At 39.0% G+C, this 26415-nt stretch overlaps 4 protein-coding genes across 5 annotated transcripts; 1 reads left to right on the forward strand and 3 right to left on the reverse strand.

Moving 5' to 3' along the window:
• Positions 1–387: 387 nt before the first annotated feature.
• Positions 388–2706, reverse strand: LOC103715651 (LOB domain-containing protein 24-like). Of its 2 annotated transcripts, none has more exons than XM_026807888.2 (2): positions 1079–1426; positions 388–981 (listed from the first exon to the last, which is right to left on the reverse strand). In XM_026807888.2, exons 1-2 carry the CDS (start codon positions 1142–1144, stop codon positions 649–651), a joined length of 399 nt encoding a protein of 132 aa, XP_026663689.2. In that variant the 5' UTR covers positions 1145–1426; the 3' UTR covers positions 388–648. The 2 variants fall into 2 exon arrangements, with proteins under 2 accessions (XP_026663689.2, XP_008801576.3); XM_008803354.3 differs by lacking the exon at positions 1079–1426 and adding an exon at positions 1491–2706 and having other exon boundaries at positions 497–981.
• A 201-nt stretch (positions 2707–2907) lies between these two features.
• On the reverse strand, positions 2908–8838 carry LOC103715608 (choline monooxygenase, chloroplastic). Its single transcript, XM_008803292.4, has 10 exons — positions 8430–8838; positions 7625–7670; positions 5593–5728; positions 4787–4861; positions 4481–4693; positions 4244–4339; positions 3667–3785; positions 3467–3560; positions 3331–3381; positions 2908–3228 (listed from the first exon to the last, which is right to left on the reverse strand). The coding sequence occupies exons 1-10, from the start codon at positions 8737–8739 to the stop codon at positions 3088–3090; spliced, it is 1281 nt and encodes a 426-aa protein (XP_008801514.1). The 5' UTR covers positions 8740–8838; the 3' UTR covers positions 2908–3087.
• A 1109-nt stretch (positions 8839–9947) lies between these two features.
• On the reverse strand, positions 9948–17290 carry LOC103715609 (protein MANNAN SYNTHESIS-RELATED 1-like). Its single transcript, XM_008803293.4, has 6 exons — positions 16800–17290; positions 15830–15983; positions 15647–15717; positions 12346–12431; positions 11248–11830; positions 9948–10398 (listed from the first exon to the last, which is right to left on the reverse strand). The coding sequence occupies exons 1-6, from the start codon at positions 16899–16901 to the stop codon at positions 10120–10122; spliced, it is 1275 nt and encodes a 424-aa protein (XP_008801515.1). The 5' UTR covers positions 16902–17290; the 3' UTR covers positions 9948–10119.
• Positions 17291–23427: 6137 nt separating this feature from the next.
• Positions 23428–25714, forward strand: LOC103715611 (plant intracellular Ras-group-related LRR protein 1). Its single transcript, XM_008803294.4, has 4 exons — positions 23428–23519; positions 23628–23799; positions 24533–24702; positions 24859–25714. The coding sequence occupies exons 2-4, from the start codon at positions 23632–23634 to the stop codon at positions 25556–25558; spliced, it is 1038 nt and encodes a 345-aa protein (XP_008801516.1). The 5' UTR covers positions 23428–23519; positions 23628–23631; the 3' UTR covers positions 25559–25714.
• The last annotated feature ends 701 nt before the right edge of the window (positions 25715–26415 follow it).

Genomic DNA, 26415 nt, shown 5'->3' on the forward strand with positions numbered 1-26415 from the left:
GGCATGGTCTTTTTCTAGCTAGTATTATTCATCTCATACACAAGCTATTGGTTAAATTATCATAAGATAAAACACTAGGAAGTCACATTGAAAAATCTTAGGAGATGGATGCATCTTGAAGATACATATATTGAATGAATTCCTGGTCAAGGCATTTTTTGGCGGCCAGTTAGGGGCTGCCAGCCCCAGGAGATGCGGTAGGAAAGGGATAAAATAACTGGATAAAATAGTTGAAGCTAGCATGGTCGGAAAGCAATGCTAACGAAATGATTCGCCTGGTCCGAGTACACGCCTCCTCTGTTGGGTGGGCTTTGTTTTCCAATTATACTACTACTATCAGGACAAGGTCGGAAGATCGGATCTCGTGCTATGATGAAGTGGAGAGTGTTTGATGAGAAGAAGGTGGAAGTTTAAGCAGCATGCTGCATTTAACATAAGCTCCAATCTTAATTGCAACACCCAAGCTCCAATCGGAGATTCCATTGGAACGTGGAAGTGACGAAAAAACTAAAGCGCATGCAATTTTATTGCAACTTCTCCCAACCAAGACAATTCAGCTTGCTCCAATCTTTTTGGCAAGACGGCGATTATGCACGCACAAACTCTTGTTCCATGTAATCTTGTTTCATTCATTCACCGTGGCAAGCCTCAGAAAAAGTCCGGAAAATGGCTGAGGTCGAGATAGGTTCTGTCTGGAGCAAAAAGATCCTGTTGTTGGGGATGCATGTTTGGGGCCTCAACTGGTTGGCTGGCCTGCTGGGCCTCCTCTTCCTCTTCCTCCTGCTGCTGCTGCTGCTGCTGCTGAGCTGTGTGCATGGCAATCTGAGCTTGGGTCCTCGCAAGCTCGTGCTGGTTCATGTAGATCTCGTGTTGAAGGAGGTTGATGATCCCAACGCTCCCATAGACCGGGTCTTGCACCCGCCAGTAAGCCTCCATTGAGATGGCATCGGCCGCCCGCGCCCGCTGATGGACCGGCAGTTGCTGCATGCCCAGAGAAAATAATTATAAGACGATAACTCTGCATGGAAGAAGCAGCACGCAAAAGGATATCATCATGGAAAGAGTAATGGTTTCTAACTGCTTGCCGATCCCCTTGGAGGAGGAGGAACCTCCAAGGTGGGAAACATGGGCGCTTTGCAGGCATATAATCTCGGCGATGCTGAGGTTCTGCTTAGTTCGCAGCTCCATGCATCCTAGTATCTGGACTGACCAGATTTATGCACAGATAGTATTTGTTCGTTACCTTTAATAGCATTTAACACACTATGAAGTTTGCTTTTCAAATTACAGAAAAGATCTATATCTATTAAAGTAGCATGGTTCGGTAGAAGTCCAACGTAATATCCATGAACGATAGTTAGATGATGATTAATGACATGTTCCTATGAATCGATGGTATACAGGATACAATATTATATACTTCTATTTGTAATATTTTAGATATAGCAGGTGTAAGTGAAATGGTATGGTTGGATGGGGGAGAGAGATACCTGGAGCATCCTAGCGACGTTGCTGGCCCCAAATATTTTGTGGACGCAAGCGAATCTTTGAGGATTGGATGCAGGGAAGTAGGGGGAGAGGATGCAATCCCCAGCGCATCTCCTCCTAAGATACCTGCATGCTGCACACCTTCTGGGATTGGAGTCGCTGGAGGAGACAGTGGAGTTGGAACTCGACATGATTGGTTGGATAGGATCTTCTATAGATTTTAGGCTATCCGAGAGCTGGATTTCGTAAGAGATTTTGGAGGATCCTTGAAGATCTTTGCCTTGCAGGAGATCTTTTCTCTCTTCGTTTTCGTTTTTTTGTTTTTCTTATTTTTTCTAGCCGTTGCCTTTGATACATATAGAGAATCATTGAAAGAGCAGGGTTTTAGAAGGAAATTCAAACGGCTAGTAGAATTCGAGTGAAAGGAGTAGAAGGAATGCTCGGAGACTTCCCGGTTAGAGTCGTCTTTCCGTTTTCAAGTTTCATTAAATAGTAAATGGGAAAAAAAAGAAAATATGTTTTTGCATCGTTTTCACTACTGATGATGGAGGTTAAATAAAGAAATCTAGAAAAAAGAAAAAAAATCCGCATATTGACCGATATTCTAAAGTGAAGACCTGCAACAGTGAGCTGCAATTTTAGCATCAAATATTAGGCGAGACTTCTTCCATGAATCTATTGGTGGTATGGTACGGTACTCTCTTCTCAAACCACAACTTTTAAATCTTTGACGCCCCAATATTTTTATTATCAGATTCATAAAACAAAAGTGGATAAAAAGAATTAGGACACTGGTCGAGATCGGATATTGTACATAAGGTTTTAAATAATGTGTAATATTATTATTATAATAGACCCCACTGAAATTGCTATTTTCCACTATAGCTACCATAATTGCCATTATTTATCTAAAAAAAAAACCATTTTAAACTGCTAATATTTATATATATTTGCTATAATAACAATCAGTTATGACTCCTGACCGCTGCTTTAAGAAGCAAGCAAACAAGCAAACAATATGGCCACACACCTTATGATGCACCATGTCTTAAGGATTTGTGCTTACGCCCAATCCAAATGGAAGCAAAAGCATAGCACCTTCACACGCCAATGCATCAATGTTTTAGAAATCAAGGGTGGCTATCAGCTCGAAAGCTCGCCAAGGAAATCAAAGGGACCACTCTACCGACAGAATGCTATCGATCATTTGATATGGTTGCAATTCTTCAGATCTCAACCTGTCACATTTGTGGACCTTTGCATCATTGGACTAATGTGGCGATGACATTACGTCCCCCGACGTGAACAGGGGGCCATTAGTGAACTTCCTGCATACGGATACCCTGTTCGTGGAAAGAAAATTGACAAGCTGATGGGGACCTGGCCCAAATTTTAATGTTCGACAAATACTGCTACTGATTCAAGGCCAACAGCGCACAACACTAGAGCAAATTTTCATAAATAAGCATATTAACAAGCTTGTATCGGGTCTTCTTTTTCACTCCAATGGTAAATAAAGGAGTGCCTACTGCTCTGATTATCAATCAGGTAAGATAAGGGTGGGACAACAGCTTTGCAGGTGGTGAGTACATGATATGATCAGAGATCATTAAGGCACGCATGCAGAAGACAATGGAAGTGGTGCATGGCCATCTCGACGGATGGTGCATATCTGCCACTACAATAAGCTGGTGATTCTAGGCCCCTTTGGACTCCTTCACACAGTGCAATATCTTCCACCTGCAGTTCAAATTGCACATTTTTTATTAGATGCCAAATGTTATTTAAGCAATTGGCAACTTTTAGACTAGATAATAAAAAAGGTAGATTATGCTTATTTACCTGCACTCTTTCACTCTCTTTTAAACTTCTCTCAATGAACACCTTGTCATCCTGAATAATTTAGCACATCGACTCATGCACTATCTAAATAAACCATAAATATGTGCTTACAATTGAAATAATAATAATTACTTACCAACAGTGAATGGTCAAGAAAGTAATCAAAAATCACTTGACAATTGGTTGAGCCCAATGGGATTACTAGATTAGTGTCCAACCATGGACCATACCTGTAAACATTTGAAAAACTCAGACCTCTGAGCTATCAATTACCATAACTCATTTAATAAAATCAGATCCTAATTAGGAGAAATTATGGTCTGGATAATAGCACACCTGTTGATCATGAAGTTTGGATAAATGAAAGCATACACTGCTTTTGATCCCAGTCTATCAAAGTCATCTTCATCTACAGAAGCGCCTTCACATCTTTGAATACTTACCTTCTCAAAAATCTACATGGCAGCATCATAAAGAATGAAAAAGAAAATTTTGTCCTAAAAAGGTATTGTAGCTTCCATCTCATGAAAATGCAGTGAAGAAAAGTAAGGGATAAAATATGCTAAGAAGCATGACATCACTTCAAAATACTTATGATGGGAATATGGAATATGGTAGCAAAGCTGGTGGTGAAATATGGATCCACATAATTTGGAAGGAAGGTGGAACCAAAGTAAGATTTCAAAACAAGATGAACAGCATGATTTGGAAAGAGAGCCAAATCTTACAACAAATGTGTATGTTTCCCCATCGTAGCATTCAGGATTGAGAAACAATAGAAACATGGAATGAAAAAACAGGATGATGATTATCCACTGCAACATTGCAATGCCAAGTTGAAAATTTATAGCAAGAACAATGCATAGAGAATATGTAACAGACATAAAAAAATCATATTAAGAAATGTCCATACAAGGGTAGAGTAGGAGTCAAGCTTAAGACCAGATGCAAGGCCTCCATGTGCATATGGAACATGATAGCCACCATCCAAGTAGTTGTCGCAGAACACCTGCATGATATGATGATAGATATTTCAGAAAGTACTTTGCATGATATCATTTAATTTAACTAATAGGCACTGCTTCATCTTAACTAGAGCAAAGATAAATATGAACTACAAATGAAGTAGGCTGTTTACAGAAAACCAAACCTTCCAATTGCATCGAATAGTATATTCACGCCTACAAACATGTTTCAGTGAAGAATCAATCCCATCATTACTAATGATATCTGAAGCACTCCCAAGCCATTCATTGTGCACCAAATCATTTGCAAAATTTTGTTGAGGTACGGTATCTTTGTCCAAATTTATTAGTACAAAGGGTCCCCAAGTAGCCACACTCAATGGCATAAGACCGAACTCCTGTCCTCCATTGACAGAACCAAGCATCCTTGTTAGCTTTAAATCAGGTGATGAACCAATAATAAAAGATATTAAAGCAATAACTCTGCGTACATCTTTATTGAAGTTCTTGATTCCAGTAATTCGAGTTGCCTTCAGGAGTGCACCATCTAACCCATAAGTCCAGCCCTGAGAACACAAGAAATCAGACTAGAGGAATATAACCCAAGAAATTACACTCATCATCAATTGAACATTCACAAGCACATTTTTATCAGCATAAATATTCATATAAAGGAACGAAATTTATAGTGAAGAAAACAAGAAAGCAAGTTACTGAACGAAAATTATAGTGAAGAAAACAAGGAGGCAAGTTACTGTCATATCTGTGAACATGCAGATTAAACAACATATGAATAAGCAATAATATATATAGGTGTTACAGTAGAACATGATGACAAATAGAATCTAGTGGAACAGGTACTAGATAAGACAAAAATAAACAGCTCTATCAGAACATGTATAAAAGATGATCTCTGTGCTTCCTTTGCTTTTCTTTCCTTTCGCGTGTGTGTGTGATGGGGGTGGACTTATTTTTTATTTCAGCATAAACACCATGACCACAAAATCTATTAAGACTTCCAAATTGTTATTCTATATGGATAGATCATATGCTAAAAATATGACAACCAAAGGTTCCATTTGCCAAAGCAGTTGACCAGTCAGAAAAAAACTAGAAACATTAATTAAAATTGTGCAACTGGTTAGGACAGTGTTATATCCATGACATGAAATGTCAGAGTGATTGCAAAGATTATCAAGAGCAGAATCCACAAAGCTCTAATAGGTTATGCATATCCCTGTAGAAACATATCTTCAAATTTGCCAAAAAGAGGCCATTCATTTGGGTAGAAACTCACATGATAGGGGCATACAAAGCAAGACTTTTGCCCACTTCCTGAGGCAAGGAGAGAGGCATGGTGGCGACACACATTGTGAAAAGCACGAAGGTCTCCATTTGCATCTCGACAGATGACAAACTCTACATTTCCCAATCTGTTGTTTCATCTAATTAGATATACAAGAATTACAATTGCTTAAGTTCTATTCAACTAAAGAAATGAAAAAAGAAAGGAGAATTCATCTGTAGCTCCAATTCCTAACCAAATGGTTGCCTGGTGAAAAAAAAATCAACTATTCCAAGAAAAATAACTAGATTATGGTTAAATGTTGCTTGTGGGGTTCCCAGATCATCAAACTAGCTCTCCAGGATAATAGAATAAAAGAAAAAGGTAGCTAATAAATTCCTTTCATTAAGATGTATCAGCAATGCTTTCAATTAATCTTAATTTTGAGCAATCAAACCTGATGATGAATATAGAAAATATGCTACATAAAGAGGATTCACAATAGATACAGATATGTAGGATATTCCAGTTAAGTCTGCCTTTTTGCACTTCTTTACTCCATCAAAAACAATTGGGAGATCTGGACCACGAAGGCAATCTAAGCACCTAGACAAAGAAAATGGTTCTCCAAGAAGCTTGGTTATTTAGCTATTTGCAAGACATCCAGTTGAATCTCTAAGGTATGAATCATAACTGGAAATTTAATGATTACACATGTTCAGACCATTAAAGGTCAGCCGCCGCTATGTTAAATCATATCTTACAAATATGGTATGCATAAAAAGTATGCAAAGAATATGGGAATTCAGGCCAAGTAATTAGAATGAACCAGTAAACAGCAAATTATGGTCTTACAATTGTCATATAATAAAAGAAAAAATCATGTATGTGGATATATACCATCACTTTAACTCCTAAACCTTTCTGCCGATATAATTCTCAAGATATAAACCTCCAAGATATCATGCTTGCTTTTAAGACTCAAGGCTAAGAAGTTAAAACAGTGGCATATTCTAAATTTCATGCAATGGTATATTCCAACTGAATTGACCAAAAAAAGAATTAACAAAAGGCCATAATGCTTCCTATCATTTTTCCATTGCCACCACTTTTTCATTAAAAAGCCTAAATATGTATGGGCTGCGATCTTCACTTATTCCACATATAAATTAGCCCAAAAAAATAACCACATGTCTATTAGGCCCCCCAGTGCAGGTACCAGATGATTCTAAGATCCCTAATGAAATACAATTAAAACTAAAATCAAGAAACTAGACCTTTCAATGGTCCTGTATGCCCATTTTATACTAGTCAAGGTTTTGTGCTGCATCTCATGCTTATCTGATCTATAATGATCAATGCCAACTCGATGTTCAGAACTCAATTACTTAATCGGTGCAAGCAATACGGGTCCTACATTCCTTTAGGTTTTGATCTATGAATTTGACCAACCTCCAGCTTGTCTACTTCTCTTACTTTGCAATTGAGTAGTTAAAGAAACTAGTGCATAGTTATGTACTTTCTTGGATAATAATTGCTTTCAAGAACATTATTGTTTAAAAATCAACGTATTCATCTCAAATTGTAATGAACATTCTTGCCTGAGAATAGTACAACTTTCAAATTGTCTACAACAATAAATACAAGATACATGTGATAAGTACTGATATATGTGCTTCTGTAGTTGTGTGTTATACATAATATAGGTTTTATAAAGCATTAACTATTGATATAAGAATTTGAATTTGCACTGACAAAACACCCAAAGTAATAATGAATGCCACTTTTCCCTTTATAACTATGTCCATCCCATATGTGCGTGAATACTAAAAGCACATATTACTTTGGGTGTTCTGTCAGAGCAAAAAAGCAAGATTTGGCATTCACTATTAACTTGAATTTGCACTGACAAAACACCCAAAAGCACATGCTAGTTTACAACCTTTTGCCTTTGAAGGGGAAGAATACAAAAAGCAGGAAGATGGCACAACCTTGAGATAAGAAATTCAACCTAACATACAGAAAAAAGGAGATATAACATTACCTTCCAGTAAAGAAATCATGAGGATTCTTGATTTGTTCAGTGTAACCTGAAAATCAGTATATGAGAAACTCCATTATTCCTACATAATGATGACTTGTTCATAAAGAATTCGACAGATTGTCCATAGAATCCAGAGATCATTTTCCAGCTCTGCAAAGCTCCAGGACATTAGAAAACCTTTGTTGATAAAGCTTGTTTGATATAGTTACAGACTGCCAGTTTATATCTGTGTACATAATAAAAGCTGATACTTTGTATGCGTGATACCAGGGGGAGCCAGAAAGCATTACAATCCAATATCTTGATTGACAAAGAAACTATGCTATCAGATGGAAATTTCCAGATATTTTAGTTTACTCCAAATGACTCAGACTTTTGCCTATTTTTCCTAATCAGAACAAATTCCACATGATATAAACAAGAGCTAAAATCTAAATCAGTACAGCGATCGGCCTACCTAACCATCTGATAGGAATAGGATGACTCAAAGTTTTGTCCTTTCCCATACCAAATTAATCGCCAGTTAAGTAGTTTAGAAGACCACTTGGTGACTGGTATTATACGTTAACTTGTAAAATGATGATGGTGGTGACGATGATTACGAGCCGTGTAGGTTAGCGGAAGGCCAAAAATTTCTGATCTTTTCTTGCACAAAGATAAAATCTTTTGGGCAAATAAATATCAAATGTTTTGAATTCAGTCAATGCTTGCCGAATACAAGATTAGGAACTGTACAGATAATTATCCAACAGGACGATAAAAGTGAAGGAAAGAAGAGGGAGCGGATGGGGGGAATCTCAATTACCTACGGCCTGCCATCCCCGCAGGAAGACGCGTTCGAATTCGAAGGCGAAGAAGGAGGGGTCGGTGTACCAGGAGCTGGGCGGGGTCAGGGCCTCGGCCAGAGGGATCCTGGGGTCGAAGGCCTCCACCGTGCGGCGCAGAGCGTGGGTGTCGGAGATCCCGATCTCCGGCGAAGGAGACGGCAGAGACCATGAGCTGCAAGCGAGCCTGACGCCACGCGGACGGGCGGAAGCGGATGAGGAAGATAAAAAGGACCGAGGAATTAGGGTTTTGCTTGAGCAGAGTGCAGCTAGGGCTTGTCCAATCGCCATGGCTAGCCGAGAGAGAAGGAAGCGACCGTTCGGGAGCGTCAGGCGTCTTCCAGCAACTGAATTTTTTAAGTTAATGCCAGCTGCTCTGGATTCTGAACAGGCTCTAACGCCGTCAGAAGGTTAATATAAGGGGTTAACGACGCTTTTATTTTTTTTTTATTTTTTTTAGGGGAAAGTTTACAAGGATGTCTCCATTCCCTGCCAATATAATTATTCTTATTTTATTTTTATATGATTATTGTTATAAGGGTGCATTTAGAAATTAAAATGGATTGAGATAGAAATCCAACAAATGGCCTTCTCATATGGTTGCCACCATCCCTAAGTTCGAAATTTTTTGATGGGATAGAAGACTCTCATCAACCTTTATCCAACCTCATTTCGACATATAGGTAAACCAGAGTTATATAGTAAGGAGTTATATCTTATATATATATATATATATATATATATATATATATATATATATATATATATATATATATATATATATATATATATGTATTGATGCAAAAGAATAATAAAGCTATTTAATATCTAAAATAATTATTTATTAACGCCATCGGCCAAAAAAATAATTAGAGAGGCTTGTTGAAAAAAATACGATAACTTAATATTTATATAAACAAATAACAATTTTAAAAAAATATATATAATAAATTATATTTTCCAGGATATATATGTTTGTGTGTGTGTGAAGAAAAACACTCTAATTCTATAGATTTTGAATAATGATTTTTTAAATGTTTTATATGTCAATATGATATGCTTCAGGGCCGTATATGTAACTTTAGATATTATCTTTAGATGATAAGATAGGCATAGTTGGGTATAGTCTAACGTATTATGTAATTTCAGATATTAACTTTAGATAAAGATGACCTTTCAGAAATTAGACAAGTCTGCCTTTCCAAAGCCTATCATCCTATAATATGAAATGGATTGTTTGACAATATGATGACAATGTTCTGTAATATATTATATATTTAAAAAATATTTATATAGTATGTATTTTCTGTGTATATTTCTACCAAAAGCGTCATATATATCCAAAAAGGCACTATATGAACAGAATTCTGGTGTGGAAATAAATGGAAAATATGATTAAATTGGATGTACTAAACACTTCCTTGTGACTTTTGTTCCCTTCAACAAATTGGGATCAATGATCCGGCCAGTGCAGCTCTGCAGCTCATCACGCATGTCGATATGATAAATAAAGTTGCCTTTATTCAATTATTTACTTCAGTACACTTTGAAGGTTCACTACACCACTGGAAAAGCAGAAACAGAGAAATGAAACTCAACACAAGATGGCAGAGGTGATTCCACGAACAGGGGTAGGGCTTATTTGGCTTCTATATTTTATCCAGCACACGTTTAGCAATAGCATGAGTATGCCAGATGGTTCTTCTTGGTGACATAGCCTGAGATGAAATCAGGAGGTCGGGCTGAGGAAGCAGGCACTTGGGAGGGGACAAGGATTTGGGTCCGCCCAGAAGCTATTCTCTTCCCAGCAACATTTCCATAGAACAGGCCAGAAATTGCAGGCACAAACACATCGCTGCGGGAGCAAATGTGGAAGTCAAGAGCTCTCTCTAATTCAGAACTTTCTGACCGGAGGAATTCACCTTTCTTGTCTACAGGTATGATATCATCCTGCAACAGTACCAAAAGATAAGCAGGTAATACCTAACAAGCACAGCATAGTAAGGCATCACAGCATAGCATTGGTGCTACCTAGTGTGAAAATGTCAAAGCCATGACCCAGACCGCAGAGCGAGCGACAAGAAGCAGTATCATTGACAAGTTCATCAAGTGTTTGGCACATTATATCAACCAACAGATTTTCACAGAAAACAACATGCAAGTGTGGTCTTTGGGCTGTGCCTCCTTGTTTCCTTGATTAATTCTTTGTGAACAAGCACATGAATACTGTATTATAAGTTCTTTTAGAAGATGAGTTACACCATGCAAAACAAGTTTATGTATTAAACTTGACTATCAGCATGCATAATATAGCCCTTCTCATGGCAATGCAGGAGAAGAGAAAAAGTTTCCACATTTGTCATAATACCAAACATTTATTGTAAAGCCTCAAGTTGTCAAAAGAAGCCTCTTTTTGAATGTAAGGAATGGTTTTATAACTTTGAGTAAGAGTAGTGTAGGCCTGAATGCCCTAAAATGAAAAATCACTGACGATGTTTTAAGCTTAAGCAATGAATGGAAAGAAAGCTGATATGTGAAAGCCCTATTCATAATATAACTTACAACTCAGCCATGCAGCATAAAATATCAGCTCACTAATTTGATGATAATGAATGGGAAAAGAAGAAAAGCTTCCAATAGTATCATAAGGATAACTTACTCAGGCCTGCTTAATAAATGGAAGATTGCTTTTATAAGTCAAACTTTTATTTATACCCTAAATGCTATATAACGAAAAATCAGTGACATTTCTTGCTGAAGTAGGGGTTAAACAGTAAGTGGAAAAAAGACGTTACTCACCTTGGTGTAGGTTTTTGGGAAGATCTCCTTCAAAGGATTAAGACTTTCATGCCACCAAGTCTGAGTCAGATAAATAGTGGTATCTCCATCAAAGCCAATTTTCCTCAAAAAGTCTCCAATCTCCTGTGCACTGTAACAACTTTTTCTTCCTGTGTCTCTACTCTCTTTGCAGCTCTTTTTCTCTAGAATATCAACCCTCAGGTCAACTGCAAGGAAATGGCCATCTGATTTGCGGCTAATTGTTCTCAGCCTCTCCACCATTCGTTCAGCCACTTCATAAATTTCAGGTTTCAGTTCAAGGCTACCAAACATTGCTAAGCAAGCAGTTGAATCCAAGTCACCGTTCCGCTTTTCCCTCACTTTCATATTTATGGAAGGGAAGAAAGTTGCAAGCCTTAAGTAATTCTTCGTTCGGAATACTGGTTCAATATTCGCTGCAATAAAGTCTTCCGACGCCCTATTAGGGACTCTGACAACTGCTGGCTTTTCAGTTGCCACCTCAGCAGGGACCTCCTTAACTATCTTTATCACACCATCCATGCTCCTCATGAATTTATCTGAATCATACAAGTCTTCGAAATTCCTGCAAATGCATTGAGAATTTTAAATCCCCAAATGGATTAGAAGCCATCAAATCTGCAAGCAACAGTGAACGTGACTTAATTTTTATCTCATTCTTGGCAACCAAAAAATAGTATTGGAGGTAAATAGGTAATAAGAGAGATTACAAATTATTTTTCATATCTTAGGATAAGGAATTCACTCTAGAAGCAATTGACTAAACAGTTTAGGCCTAAGGAGAGAAAAAGAGGCTATTGCAATTCCATCTAGCAATTAATTTCTTAGTATCTGAGCATCTGAAAATGTTATGACAATATATTTAGTCCTTAATTTCAAAGTTCAGTTGATTTTTTACTACATTTAAAAAGATAGTCAATCTTTGAATTCAGTTTTTCTCGTTGGTTTTACACAAGAGAAACAAAATTCTTAAGCTTTTGGTCATGTCTGAGGATGCAGAATATTAGGTAACTGAGTAACTGGATAAAGGTAAAACAGAAAAAGAGACCTTTAGCATGTGCTTACAATTGAAGCACTTACTTCTTTTGACCCAATTCACTTCCTCTAATGTCAGGCAGCACCAGTGTAGCACCCAGGTACCTTGCGATGACCACCGCATCTGTAATCTGATAAATGCAAATGCATACAGATTAATAGAAATTTTCCCCTGACATATTACATTTTAATCATATGGGTAGCATTTTGGTCAAAGAAGAGAAGAGAGGGAACTAATTAATACTGACTATGAATGATAAAATCAAGAAGCGTAACAAAATGGATACATCTGACAAATTTGATGTAGGGTGTTTTGTTTCCAGATACGAGAATAGAACAACCAAACCTTATGCCATAGTTCAGGTCATGATATCAATGGATTTGCATCATGAACTGGTCAACCCAGCAAACAAGTTTAGGCGGTTAACCCTTTTTAGGTCGGGTTGGCATGATTATGACCAAGACACAATTAACTTATTTGACCCAGCTAAATACCATGAAAGGAAATTTATAGTACTTTAGGTGGGGAGATAAATATCTAAGAGAGGAGAGAGAGGTCGTGATTCCTCCTCTTCATCTCTCTCCCACTTTTCCATTTTTGCTATTTATAAACCTATCGGTTACCACATGATCTCTACTCCATCGACACCCATCTCCAGCCTGCCAAAATGCCACATGCCCCAAATTTCATGTCCTTCCAATGCAAAGATCAAGCGTTCAAGCACTTACTACTGAAAGCCATATATCTCCATTAATCCTTTTAACTTTTTTTATTTTTTGTAATGGTTCCTAAATAAGAGATGATAGGGACAAAGGAGGTTTGCTTTATTTAATAATTTTCCTTTTGTTTTCATTTAGAAGCGAGCCTATCAAAGAAGAGCTTAGATAGAGGGAGTACTCTTTCCAATACAAGAGAGGAGACTATAGGGAAAGAGGGGCTTAGAAGGGAAAGAATGATCCTCTCCTCTTCTAGTACGGTGATTCACACATTTCCAACCCCTTCTTTCAATTTGTCCTAACTTTATGCATGTTATAGATCAAGTAGGGTTAACCATGCCAAGATGGGTTGATCAGGTCAAGATAATAAGCCCCCTTCCTCCATCATCTCCTCTATTTTTGTCTGTTATACATGAAGTCAAGTTAAGTGTGTTAGGTTAGGGTCAATCCAATTGACCATGTCAATATAAGAAGTAAATTGTCATTTCCAACATGATCTGACCTGAGCTTTTATTAAATAGGCCACCCTTGTCATGTCATTTCCTCATTTAATAAGTAGGTCATCTTTGGTTTTGAGATTGTCGTCAATTAAACATGTCAGGTTTCGATTGATAACCTTTCTTAGGCTAGGTGCATCTCAACCTAGCATGAACCAAACCAGACACAAACCAACCCGACCCATCATCATCCATAAAGTGGGATGGCAGCTATGAACTATAGCTATTTACCCGACCCAACCTAACCTATACCCAACACATCTAAGTTAACCCATTGCATTCATGGGTCCAATACAATTCAGACATTCCCAACCCACTAGGTTGTCAGATCAGGTTTAGGTCAAAAGGTCTCAAGCCATTAACTCAAAGCCAAACTATTAAATACATAACATAAACATTAGAAACATTAGGGTCATATAAACTAGAGATACTAATTCAACAGCCATAGGCTATAGTTTTAGAGAATTTCATACCCTAGGAAGACACTAACTCCAAATTATTATATGAATCTACTAGTTGCCTCCAACCCTGCCCTCTCCTCTCATTCCTCCCACCTCTTAGCCAAGTATCCTATCAGTACCAACGTTGGCCTCCTCTTCTTTACCTAATGAAGCCTCCTTGCCACCAATGAGGCCTGCCCTCCTTCCACTTCCCTCACCAACAATCTCTCTCCCTAACTGGTTATGGCCATTCCTATTCAACTCACTCTATTGCCACCTCCTCTTTTCCACTTCTCCAGCTGCCCCACTAACAAACCTGGTGATGCCAACTCATACTCGGTTATCACTACCAGATCCGGCCAACTCAATGTAAACCCAACCACCACATGACCAATTCCAACCATCCCAACACAAATATGGGTTGTCCCATCATCAAATCCTGCCACCCTCACTTGATCCAACAGCCCCATCACCAATTCTAGCAACCCGACTAGCTTTGGCCACCATATCACCAGATTTGGCTATCTAACATAGATCTGACTGCCTCAATGCAAATCTAGTTTGTCCACTGCTGAACCTGGCCACCCTGTCACAATGTCAATTGCTCTAGCATATCCAACCACTCTAACATAGACCTGACTACCTGATTGCCAAATACAGCCACCCCAAAATACATCCAGCTTGTCTACCATTGGATCCAACCACCCCAACATAGATTCTATCGTCCTATCACTAGATCTAGCCAACTTGATGCATGTCTGGCTTTCCCACCGTCTGATCCAACCACTTTAATCATGCCACCAGCTATTACTATTCAGCAAGTAAAGGGGTCATATTTGTGTTAGCTAGGTTAATCTCAAGTAGGATCTGGAATGATCATGGTTGACCTGCTGGTGTGCCATGTTAGGTTTAAGTTTGGCCTATATGAACTTAAAATAGGACATGGACCGAACCCAAACCCAACCCGACCGACCTATTGCCGCCATTAAACCATGATATTACCTAAATTCTTGACACATTACTAAGAATCCAAGTTTCTTAAAGCACATAACATTTTAACCTCTGAAAAGCAACAGATCTAGGGCATTTTTGCACTATCTAAATATATGAACATAAAGGTGTACCTATAGATAAACCAGAATATATTGACAACTAAACTAAGTTAACTAGCTAATGGTATTTTTTTTTGTCGAAAAAACTCTCATTCATGCCATCTAAGATTAGAGAGAGAAGAGAAATATGTATGGCATCTAGAATGATGATGTCCATAGCATCATCACTAGGAATAAAGACACTTAGTTTTCGGAGTGCCAGAAAATGTCATCCCATATCCAGGTGTCGAAAAATGCAAACACTATAAAGTTCTTAGAATCACAAAGCATTCAAGTAAGTAAAGAAAAATGGTTGTAAGCATATTTTTCCCAAAAGATAATCACCACAAGCACACTAAAAGAATTATCATATTTATGTAAATTAAAATACAAAGTGGAATAAGCATATCCAACAAGAAACAAAGTGCGATTAGAAGTTTTAAAGTAATTAAAGTAAATTTGCTATATAAGCATATTGTTCAAAAAATCAAGCTAATCACCAGAAATACATACATTAAATCAATTGCCTTGCATAACTGAAATAGACTGCAAAGAGGCATAAGAGGCACAACCAACAAGAAACATGGTGAGACCAGGATACCTGTGAGACATGGTACTCAGGACCACCCGTCAAAGAGAATGTAATGAAACCTTTTGTTTGCTCTGCCTCCACTGTGAATGCAAGTTTGGAAAGAGAAATCATCAAACAATGTTATTTAGATTCTTAGAGAGATTCCCCTATGCTTATGATAAAATGAAGTTCTAAACAAACTTTACAACTTACTTTTAGCAGGTCTATTCCAACAAGTTTTTAGTTCTTGGCCATTCTCACTCCAAGGCCCTTCTTTCACTTTTGAATGTTTGCGCCCCTCCAAATCTTCAACTCTCATTACACTAAATTTAGAATCTGACTGCGACGATAACATGGGAAGACTCACCTACATGCACGCAAAACAATCTATGCTTAGTTAAGCATCAATATTTAAACTGATTTCAGCATGCAAAAACTAGGATGATTTTTTATGAACTCCATTGGGCATTGCAAATCATGGGGGACAGTAGGGTAAACAAATAAACTTCTTCCAAGATTACAAACACGGCCTTGCCTACATTAAATGTAAATGAGAAAACAGAACAATCAATGTCATAGTTTGGTAGGGAAAAAAGAACAACTCAATCTCATATTTAGCATATATTCAACATATACTATATAAGCATCACATGAAATTATACTACTTTCTCTCCATGGATTGATGGTAAAACATTGTAAAAGAAAGAAAAATGAAAAGAAAAAAAAAACAATGAAGATCCTTAATCAGGCACCACAAACATGAGGACGAATTAACCGGTCACCATCTTTCATGACATGGACAAGCACAGCGACCAATTTAATTAGCGTCAGATATAAGCAATAAACTAACATGCAGGTAGCAAAAACCACGCCGCAACTTCTCCACCATCTGGAAAGAGACTGAGATCCCTAAATTAACCCCAAAAGATACAAACAGAATCGTTAAGGCTCTGTTCTTATCCAAGCCAGGAAACAGAGAGAACAGTATCCACTACCAAATCTGAACATTACCATCAAACCACTAAACGAAATCAAATTTCCATACATCCTGACAAGAAAACTCGATAAAAGTACCCCAATTTCGACCGAGTTTCCATCACACAGAACACTTCATCTCACCGACGATCAAAGCAAGCAGAACCAGAAAAAAAAAAAAAAGAGATCAGATCGAGATATCGATCACCTCCACATTATCGAAATGGTCCTTCTTGATCATATTCCCGAGCATCGCAAACATGGAGAGCGTCAAGAACGCCGCCAGCACCTGTCTCGGATCCACCGCCATTGCCCGTCTCGAAGAAGGCCACAGGAAACACCCCAAGAAGAGGGAAAAGAGAGGAGGAGCAAGGAGAGAACCAGAGTGAAAGAGTTGGTATGAGCCTCAGAGATCCGCAATGGGATCAATTTAAAGGCAAGAGGCGGAGGGCGGAGGAAAGGGCCGAGAGCTTTTACTGGGATCCGGCCAAGGGAGCGACAGCTCAGAGAGAGAAAGAGAGAGTGAGGAGTCCCGCAAGCCCCCAGCTTTCGCCGAGGATGCGACGGGGAGCGACACGAGGGGCGCCCGGCGGTGAATGCGACGCCTAAGGCTTGTTAAAAGCGAGAAAGGATCGGAGATTCCGAGTGCCGACACCCGAAGAGAGAGAGAGAGAGAGAGACCAGCGGAATCCCTGATTTGACTACCGGTCATTGAGGCTTTTTCTCTTATCTTTTCTGCTCGCTTCCACCTTTTCTTTGGTTGTTTTTTTTTTTTTTGTTTACTCTGTTTGCATTTGGAAAGAAGGAGAGTAGGTGGTGGAGAGTTTAAAAAAACGGTAATCAGATGGACCATGAAAGCGGACTGCTCAACTTGCAGTGAGAATCGAGACTGAAGACTTCGGCGTGGTGTTTTGGAGTTTGTGGTTTGGGGTTTGGAGTTAAGTTGAGAGGTTCTGAGTGATGGTCACTTTTGGAGGTGGTATCTTCGGACATAAGGGTTGATTTAGGTCGTGAAATAATCATGCCTGGTTGTTGCCTCGCCTGCTGGCCCTTGGGCCAGCTTCCAGACCTATTTATGTGAGTTCGGATTAGGTCATAACTCAAGCTTTCTAATTGAAATTTAAGATATGCTATACCTGGAAAGTGTTCATTGAATGTAGATTTAGGGAAATGATTAGTACTAGTAATTAGTCGAGCCGAACTTTATCCGACAACGAGCTCGGCGAGAAGAGTAAGAATTTATTAGCTAATTAGATCAAAGATGAGAGTGGAATACTACCATGCAGCGCTAGTTGAAAGATTTTGGTAAATTTCGTATCGGACGAACCGACTTTAGGATAACGTTTATAATGCCAATTCTTGCTCAACTGCAACCATCGATGATGTGTGCTAAGTGGCAAATAGAAGATAGACAATGGTTTCAGTTCAACAGTATTTGGTACTGCGTGCAACAACTGAGGTATTCCAGTTTACGACTTAGCTGGCTACCATAATCGCACAAAAGATGCACGCTACGTGGCTCGTGAAGCAGTGTTTATGACTCCGGTTAACCGACATCTAGTGCTATGCACAACAATTGCGCTTTGCTAATTCACACGTAGCTATTGTATGCTGCGCCACGAGCCACATAGTATGCACGACAAATAGTTGCGATTACGGTACTTGTAGAAATTTTGAATTAACTATATTTTTATTGATGTTAAAGCAATTAAATTTTTTTTTTCTAGAAGAGTCTAATTTTAAAAGGCGTAGAAAATATCTACGCCGTTACTGCAATACGTATCTAATGATAATTTATTTCTTTCTACTATGCACTTAGTAAAGTATTTTGACCCGTGCATATATAAATAGTTAAATATATTATGAGGATACATGTCGGCTTGTATTTAGTTCTATATTAGTTGTGCACTATATAAATCTAAAATATTATATAGAGAAAAAAATAAATAATATTTTCTAATGAGTGTTTTCTGAATGAGATCCTATGCTGCTGCATATGTATTTAGTTGGGATCTGGATCAGCAACATAAGCTGGATGCATTTGACTCGCCAAGACTAGACTAAACTCCCTCAAATTCATAGATAAAACTAAGCAAGCTGGTGAAGTCATTAGATATAGAATATTAGTTATTTGGGTTTGATTTCTACCCTTAGATGCCACATTTGATCAAACTTTCTCCTGAATCATATGCCATTTTCTCGATGCATGCATATAAGGCTATACCGTACGCCGTGTGCCGACAATTTTTGCCTGAAAAGTATTGACTTTTGAAAAGTCCAGAGCAGATCCCAACAAAAAGTTATTCTGAACCAGAGGAGAGACGTCAAGTTCAACTGTCTTGTGTCTTCAAACCCAGGCGCAAATTGAGGCGGCTGAATGGCTGTACGGTGGCCCGGGTTGCAAGGTTTGATATACTGCAAGGACCAGAGAAAAGATCCCTTCTTGGACCGCGGCATCCAGTAAGTGGGCTGGGTTGCCTCAGGGGCCACTGTAGTAAACATCCGGTACTTACTGCAGAAGTGCGTTCAGATTGTGCATGTATTTCGAAAGACGAATAGAGTTACGAACTGAGCCATCTCTTTTGTTGCTCATCATTCTGAAAAATTTCTTTGGACCTCAGGTGTACCTATTCCTCCATTATTGTAGAGCGTTTTGGCTTTTGATTCTGTAGACAATGCTCATGCGAGACTAATATGAACTGCTGATGTACCAAAAAAACAAAAAAAAAGCTACTTCTGATATAAAACTCAGACCAAGATCAGACCTGGCCCGTCCATTCCTCTTGGAATTTGGACGGGGATGCAAGAGGCCATGACCCAAATTTTTAGCTACTAGACCGTAGCATGCGATAGCTCATGTAATTGTTGATCAAAATTACTTTCATCCCTTGCTTGTTTTTGGCTATCTACATGATAAGAACTTGTTGATCAAAATTTACTTTTTGGTCCATTTTTCTGATGGCCATTTAACTTTTATCTACTAAGCTATGTACAGCATGAGATGCAAGCATGTGTAAAAAACAGGCATGAATATGTATAAAATATGTGTAGCTATGAATAGAATGTGTGTAAAAGTGTATAACTATACCCAAGAGGTTAAAAGATACGTGAAACTTGTTGAGGGACTAAATTGTAAATAATCAAATCAGGGGCTAGAAGTAATTTTCCGTGCTCTCAATGAGTCCTGGTTGTTTGATCCCCATTAGGGCTATCAATATGTTGCCTCCAAGAACTGGACCTGAAAGCCTGGTTCTGTGCTTGAATTGAGGCCGTAAAGTCGAACTAGGCCCACGGTGGTAGCCTCCAAACTTAGCATGGCGTGTCTAGATATAGACTGGATCCATCAAGCTTGGCCACGTTGGGGGCTAAACGAATAAGGACTTGGCCAAATTTGGCCCATTGATTTTTTTTTTCCTTCTTTTTCCTCTTTAAGGTTTTTAGGTCTCTTCACTCTAACTTCCATATTTTTCTTTTCTTTTTCTTGATTAAGGTTTTTTTTCCTTAAATAAAAAGGGTAATGAGAAACGACTAATTGGAAGCTATGTTGACTTCTGTTCTTCGTTTGCTTATTCTCTCTCTCTCTCTTTCTCTCTCTCTCTCTTTGTTCATCGTTGCAACCTTGCCATAGGATATAAACATAAATAATTTGAGTTTGAGCATTTAAATTGGAAGGCCGAGACACAAGGCTGAAGCAGATTAATGTTGGAGAAGAGGACCACATAAGGCATATCTATCTACAAGGGAGATGAGTGAAAAAAGATGTCAATTCTATTAGCCGATTTTAACCCTTTGATGTTAGGCTATATGAACATGGTTTTCTTCTTCTTTTTTTTTGGTAGGAAAAAAGAGTTAATTCTTGTTTTATATTATATTTAAATTTTTATATTTTAAAAATTAAATAAAGTAGGAGAAGATGATAATGGTGATGATGACTATGATGACAACAACCCGACCCCTCTCCATTTAGATGAGGCATGTGTTCTATCTTAATTGATTAAATGTGAAATGAAGATATTCAATGGATCCCAACATGTTTTTTGTAGTATGATTTAGAAAATTCTTTTTTTATTTTAAAAGAAAAATTGTGGGTAGCGAAGCCGTGCTGCTAACAACAGCCCACCATTAGTGGATTTAAAAATTCCCCTGGCTGCGTTCTTTGAAGCCTCGCCTAAGCTATCTACATTACGTGAGTTAGACCCACTACAAAAAAAAATAGAGTAATCCACAACCTTATGCGCCTCTTATATATCATGGGGGCATCATCTTGTCCCAGTCCCAATTCCTGTCATCAGAAAAGAATTAAGAATCGTAGCTAGAATACCGTGCCAATTTATCAATCCCATAAGGTGATGTCAAGGTGATAACCATGCAAGAAATCAGGACAGCCTCCTCTCATATGAATCATTTTTTATCCATGACAACGCCCAAAATCACCGGTTAAATGTAACATTAATTTGTAATCTATATCTAAAGGATTGCTCTTATATGATAGCGTACTGATTATGTCATTGATTCATTTATTTTATAATGTCAACCTTTTCCTTGTGAATTTTTGTGGCGACTAATGCTTCATGCATATAATATTTTAACGAATCATGTAGTGTCTACATTAATTGATCAAATGAGACCACGATACTTAAAGAAAAAAGAAATGGGAAAAAAAAAGAGATCGCAATTGATCGCCACGTGGTTCATGCATGATAGCAGCGAGTAAGATAGGATGGTTGGAGAGTGGGTTATATTTTGAGAGCTGATCTGATCTGATTGCTTATATACAAAACATTTGTCAATGACGTGGATGAAATCGACCGAGCTATGTTCATCCAATAATGCTCTTGGAACTAATGTAAATCTGGTTTTGTGGTGCCAAATACAATAGATAACTTGTTTATTAGGGATCCAGATTCCGACTTTGCCTTTGATGATTCATAAAAGATCATCAGTTTTTGGGGATATTAAGCTTTTTGGGGACAAAATATAGGTGACAAAATATCTACTTAAATTAAAGTTCCCTGCAAATATGGACTCATGGAAGGCTTTTACTAGTTGGAACATATACGGACTATGATTCATGAAATTGAGACAAAAAGTTTAAAATTTTGTTTAAATGAATTCATCAGCTAACTTTGATATGATAAAACCAATCATGTAGAAGGAATTACATGAATGTAGAAAATCCATTGTCAAAATCGACCGTACCAAAGATTCGAACTCATTTGAACATGTCAACCGCCCCGGTCTGCACCAAAAGAGAGTCAAATATCACGGCCACGTTCGTAGAAGGTCAACGTTTGCATGAATGGAGGCTTAGGAAGGTGATAGGCAAATAGAAAACAAAAGCCACAATTTCTACCATCCAATCCCTGGATGACTTCAGGATCAAAATTTTCTTAGAAAAAACAAGGCTCACGAATGTTAGTCATTGAATCTACTAAAATCAAATGATAGAGGTGAGTATCATAAGCAGCGGCCAAAAATGGCTGCGAAGGTTAGATAAGCCTAGTTATTCTAGGATTATAAGGTCTAGATTGGATGGTAGGAAAAAAATTATTTTATTTCAAGATGAGCGATTGACCCATCCGCAACCGCAACCTACCATGCTAATTCTAGATTGCGAAATGGATCTTATAGTGTATATATGTTTAATATCACCTAACTACTAGGTCCAATATTGGTTATTTTGGAACTAGTCTAAATTGTAGGCTTATACTAGTTAAATTATATATAGACGAGGGCTGGATACCGACAACCTTATGCATACATACACAGCTTCAGTATGTAGACATAATTTTCATATGCCCAATCTATGCATGCCCTCTCACTTTGATTCTCAGCTAGGTCTCCACCCATGCTAGTTTAAATATATTTATAATATCTACATATAATCAGAAGAAAAGATGCAATCATGCAACACCATTCTATTGAATAATGAGGAGGACAAATAAGAACAGGTTGAGTGTAACATAAGTGACAAGTGAAATGATTCACAACCACATGAGAGATGCTTTAGCATCAAATGTCCACTTGCTGCATGGCTACCTTTAGAATAACAGGCTGATGCCAACCAAACTTACCTCTTACAATAAGAGTTTTTATTGGCAGGTGCTTGGATACCCATCATGTAAGTCAGCTTTTCATCCCAAGTGTCAGCTTCAACTAGAAGATCTTTTAGTTCTCCAGATAGGCCCTTAACTCATTTTAAGAGAACTTCCCAGCTTTTTTTTTCCCAACTTTTGGAAGGTAAAGGAGGCAATTGCCATCAAATATTTATTCAATAGGAGAAATATACAAATAAAGAAGATTGTCCACAAGAGAGAAACTAAAAAGAGCCACTATGGATTAATTGCAGGAGCATTTTGAACCTTGAAATTTCAGCTACATCAATATGAAGTAACCGATGCTTGCATGGAAGCTCAACGAGAGTTCCGAGCAGAAGACAGAGAGAGATGATGAGGAGCAGCAAGTTGACCTTCTATATTTGAAGAGAAGCATCAAAGGCACCGTGGATATGAAGAGAACTTCCTAGCTGTTTGCTGTTACATTCCCCACAGCATCTTTTGCTATCCCATGACGCGGCGGGTCCTAATTGGCGGCTCGATGCTCGGCCTCGCCCCTGCATCAGCGGGCGGCTGCTCCGCCTCCCGAAGCCGCCCTGGGCGGTGGCGAGCGGAGTGACGTCAGAGTTGACTCTCCCACGCGAAACCTTGCCACGATGCGAGCTGCAGACACGTGTCACGACACCATGAGAGTACATCCGTACGTACGCTAGAAGCAGCCCCCCTTGGGATCCGCATCCTCTATATTAATAGCTTCATTCAGAGATAATATTTCCCATTTAAGAGGCAAAACAACTGCGCCGCCAACCTCCGCCCCCTTGCCTTCCCCTCCCGTCTTCTTTTAATTCTTAAGCAAGAGAACCAGATAAGAGGTAAGCCTCGAGATCTTAGTAGTACGTCTTCTTTCGTCTACTTTGGGTTTTGGCTTTTGGGCTCCGGCATTTATTTCTGTCGATTGTCCCGCTTGGTTTGATGTCAAGGGAGATGAGGATGGAGAAGAGGGCACAGGTGGAGAAGGACAAGACACAGAAGGTGGAGAAGGACAAGGCGCAGAAGGTGGATCTCAGTGGGATGAGCTTGAATACCCTGCCAAACCCTACTACCGAATTGTTCTGCATCACCAAGCTCGACCTCTCCAACAACCACCTTGAGGTAAGTGAAATGATGGCATTTTTGAACTGTCTTTATTAACTCCATAAGGTTTCCCTTATCATTTTCTTAGAAGAACTTCATTTAATTTTATATGGTTTCGGAAGTAGAAGGTGATAAAACGATTTTAAAGCTGTCTGTACGTTTATACCTCAAATTATCGCCACAAGCCCTGCGAAAGCAGATGCAGGCGCACAAAGAGGGAGATGCCTTTCATTTTTTTTTCAATTATATTTCATTATTTTCTTGATCTGGATAATATTGCTCCGCAGGATAAACATCATCATCGTATTGAAAGGTGAGAATCCATTTGAGTGTTTATATATTTAGATATTTTTAAGGCCACAGGGGTTTGGTAGGTTCTTGCTTACTCAGTCCACGCTTTTCTATGCATGTAAGCAATTAGCCACTGGATGCTTATCAACAAAAGCCAAAGATTGCGTATATAAAAAAGAGGCTGTTTCGATATTTTGAACCTATGATCTGATGAACCAGTCTTACTCTTGCACCAAAGCTCCCTCATTAACTTATCTACAAACTTTCTTTTCATGTCTACGTGCATAAAAAAAAATATTTTGTGAAGGAGTTCCTAATCATGCAGAGCAAGACCTTAGGAGAGGGGCCGGGTGCCAACCAGATTAATTAGCTAGCAATTGTTGGACTCCATACCTTTTCAGTTTAGTAACAAATTATTTGCTTATTTTTTATGACACTCTCTTGTAATCTATGGTAACAGAGCATTCCAGAGTCGCTTATAGCAAGGCTTTTGAATTTGGAGGTGTTGGACGTGCATTCAAACCAGCTGAAGGTGCTGCCGAACTCTATCGGTTGTCTTATGAAGCTCAAGGTCCTCAATGTCTCGAGCAACCTTATTGTGTCCCTTCCCAAGACCATCGAGCATTGTAGGTAATCACCATGCCTCTAACTTTATCCTTACGCAACGCTCCTAGACCTCGTCAAAGTAATAGCTCGAGTTTCATGTATCTTAGAGTTCATTCACATTAAATTAATTTGTTCTCCCTTATAGTGTTTCTCTATCTGATGATTAATCTCTCTAAGCAGCGCTTTAGAGGAGCTGAGTGCCAACTTTAACCAGCTGACAAGACTCCCTGACACCATAGGTTACGAGCTGACCAACCTCCGGATTCTCTCAGTCAACTCCAACAAGCTGGCCTTCCTCCCATCCTCCACCTCCCACCTGACCTCTCTGCGCTCCCTCGACGCCCGTCTCAACTGCCTCACCTCCCTCCCCGACGGCCTCGAGAACCTCATCCGCCTCCAGTCCCTCGACCTCAGCCAGAATTTCCACCACCTCTGTTCCCTTCCCTTCTCCCTCGGCCTTCTCGTCTCTCTCACCGACCTCGACGTCAGCTACAACAACCTCGCCGCCCTCCCCAACTCCCTTGGCTGCCTCACCAAGCTCCGCACCCTCCATGTTGAGGGCAACCCCCTCGTCAGCCCTCCCATGGACGTTGTCAGTCGAGGAGTAAACGCCATGCGTGAGTACCTAAGTGCAAGGATGAATGAGACGGGGAAAAAAGACGGCCATGCATCGACCAAGACGTCGTTCATCGGAAAGTTGGTGAAGTGCACGACGTTCAGCGGTCGGAGGATATCAAGCGCTGGGCTAAACGGGGAGAGGGAGGAGTTCTTGCCGCCGGACTACCGCTTGGTCCAGGGATTTGCAACTCCCAAGCATGTGGGAACGTTCTCACCCCGCCGACTCTTCTCATCACGAAAGTCTCGGTCTCTAAAGCTGTAGAATTGCATGGCTTGTGTACGTGTTTGGTATTAAGATATGGTGAGAGAATGATCGATGTTGGTTTTACATTTGCTCGTTGAAGTATATATATATATGTACGTAGATTCTTGTGGGAGGACAGTCGAGTGAAATTCTAGTTAAAAGACTTCAGTTTTATTACATGTCGATCTATAAATCGACGATGTGGATAAAGAAACAAATCGTTATGATCTATCATATCTAGGTCATGTTTTCTAGAAAGAAACCTCGATGACATGATCTAGTTTAGAAAACTGGAAAATGGTCTGCAAGCTAGCATAAAGAAGAAAGCGGCATCGGAGTTGAGGATTTGGATGACTTCAACATTTCACTACTTAAACATGGTCATAGATATTTCTAAGCAATCACAAAGCCCTTTGGAAGAAGCACTTGCTATCGAAGGCTGAAACATAGATCCTTTCTAACCAAGGTTCAAAGTCTCTCTCCAATATGGAAAGGAATATCGTATAGACTCGTTTCCGCCTCTTTAACTTCCAACAAGATACAAACTTGGAAATGGAAAAGATGTACTTGTTTGGAGCTCACCATTACTATTTTCTGGAGGGGAGGTTAGAAAAAACTCTCGAAGGTCCAACAGTTACTCTTTTGGGGTTCAAAGCTGGTTGACTTGAATCCATATTGGATTTGCTCTCCCTTGCAGATCGACCAATCATGACACGATTCTCCTGAAAAGGATAGATATTCCTCAATACTTTCTTCGAAATCTCCCTACAAGATTTAAAAGGAGAGCTTAAGTGCCAGCTCCGCTTGAGGTATATAAGAAAACTTCAGTGGCTTGATTACAAAAACACTAAAGATCGAAGCATGCAACATTCTTC

Source organism: Phoenix dactylifera, chromosome 9, assembly GCF_009389715.1.
Source record: "Phoenix dactylifera cultivar Barhee BC4 chromosome 9, palm_55x_up_171113_PBpolish2nd_filt_p, whole genome shotgun sequence".
Lineage (NCBI taxonomy): Eukaryota > Viridiplantae > Streptophyta > Magnoliopsida > Arecales > Arecaceae > Phoenix > Phoenix dactylifera.

Bases quoted from the DNA above. Each gene is read 5' to 3' on its own strand.
- LOC103715651 (XM_008803354.3), bottom strand. From the start codon at position 1,679: ATGTCGAGTTCCAACTCCACTGTCTCCTCCAGCGACTCCAATCCCAGA. The intron at 982-1,490 runs GTATCTCTCTCC...CTGGGCATGCAG, and splicing joins ACGTCGCTAGGATGCTCCAG to CAACTGCCGGTCCATCAGCG.
- LOC103715608 (XM_008803292.4), bottom strand. From the start codon at position 8,739: ATGGCGATTGGACAAGCCCTAGCTGCACTCTGCTCAAGCAAAACCCTA. The intron at 5,729-7,624 runs GTAATGTTATAT...ATGAAACAACAG, and splicing joins CATGATTTCTTTACTGGAAG to ATTGGGAAATGTAGAGTTTG. The intron at 3,786-4,243 runs GTATGGACATTT...GCTGCCATGTAG, and splicing joins TTGACTCCTACTCTACCCTT to ATTTTTGAGAAGGTAAGTAT.
- LOC103715609 (XM_008803293.4), bottom strand. From the start codon at position 16,901: ATGGCGGTGGATCCGAGACAGGTGCTGGCGGCGTTCTTGACGCTCTCC. The intron at 15,984-16,799 runs GTGATCGATATC...GCGTGCATGTAG, and splicing joins ACCATTTCGATAATGTGGAG to GTGAGTCTTCCCATGTTATC. The intron at 10,399-11,247 runs GTGAGTAACGTC...GTACTGTTGCAG, and splicing joins TCCCAAAAACCTACACCAAG to GATGATATCATACCTGTAGA.
- LOC103715611 (XM_008803294.4), top strand. From the start codon at position 23,632: ATGAGGATGGAGAAGAGGGCACAGGTGGAGAAGGACAAGACACAGAAG. The intron at 23,800-24,532 runs GTAAGTGAAATG...CTATGGTAACAG, and splicing joins TCTCCAACAACCACCTTGAG to AGCATTCCAGAGTCGCTTAT. The intron at 24,703-24,858 runs GTAATCACCATG...CTCTCTAAGCAG, and splicing joins AAGACCATCGAGCATTGTAG to CGCTTTAGAGGAGCTGAGTG.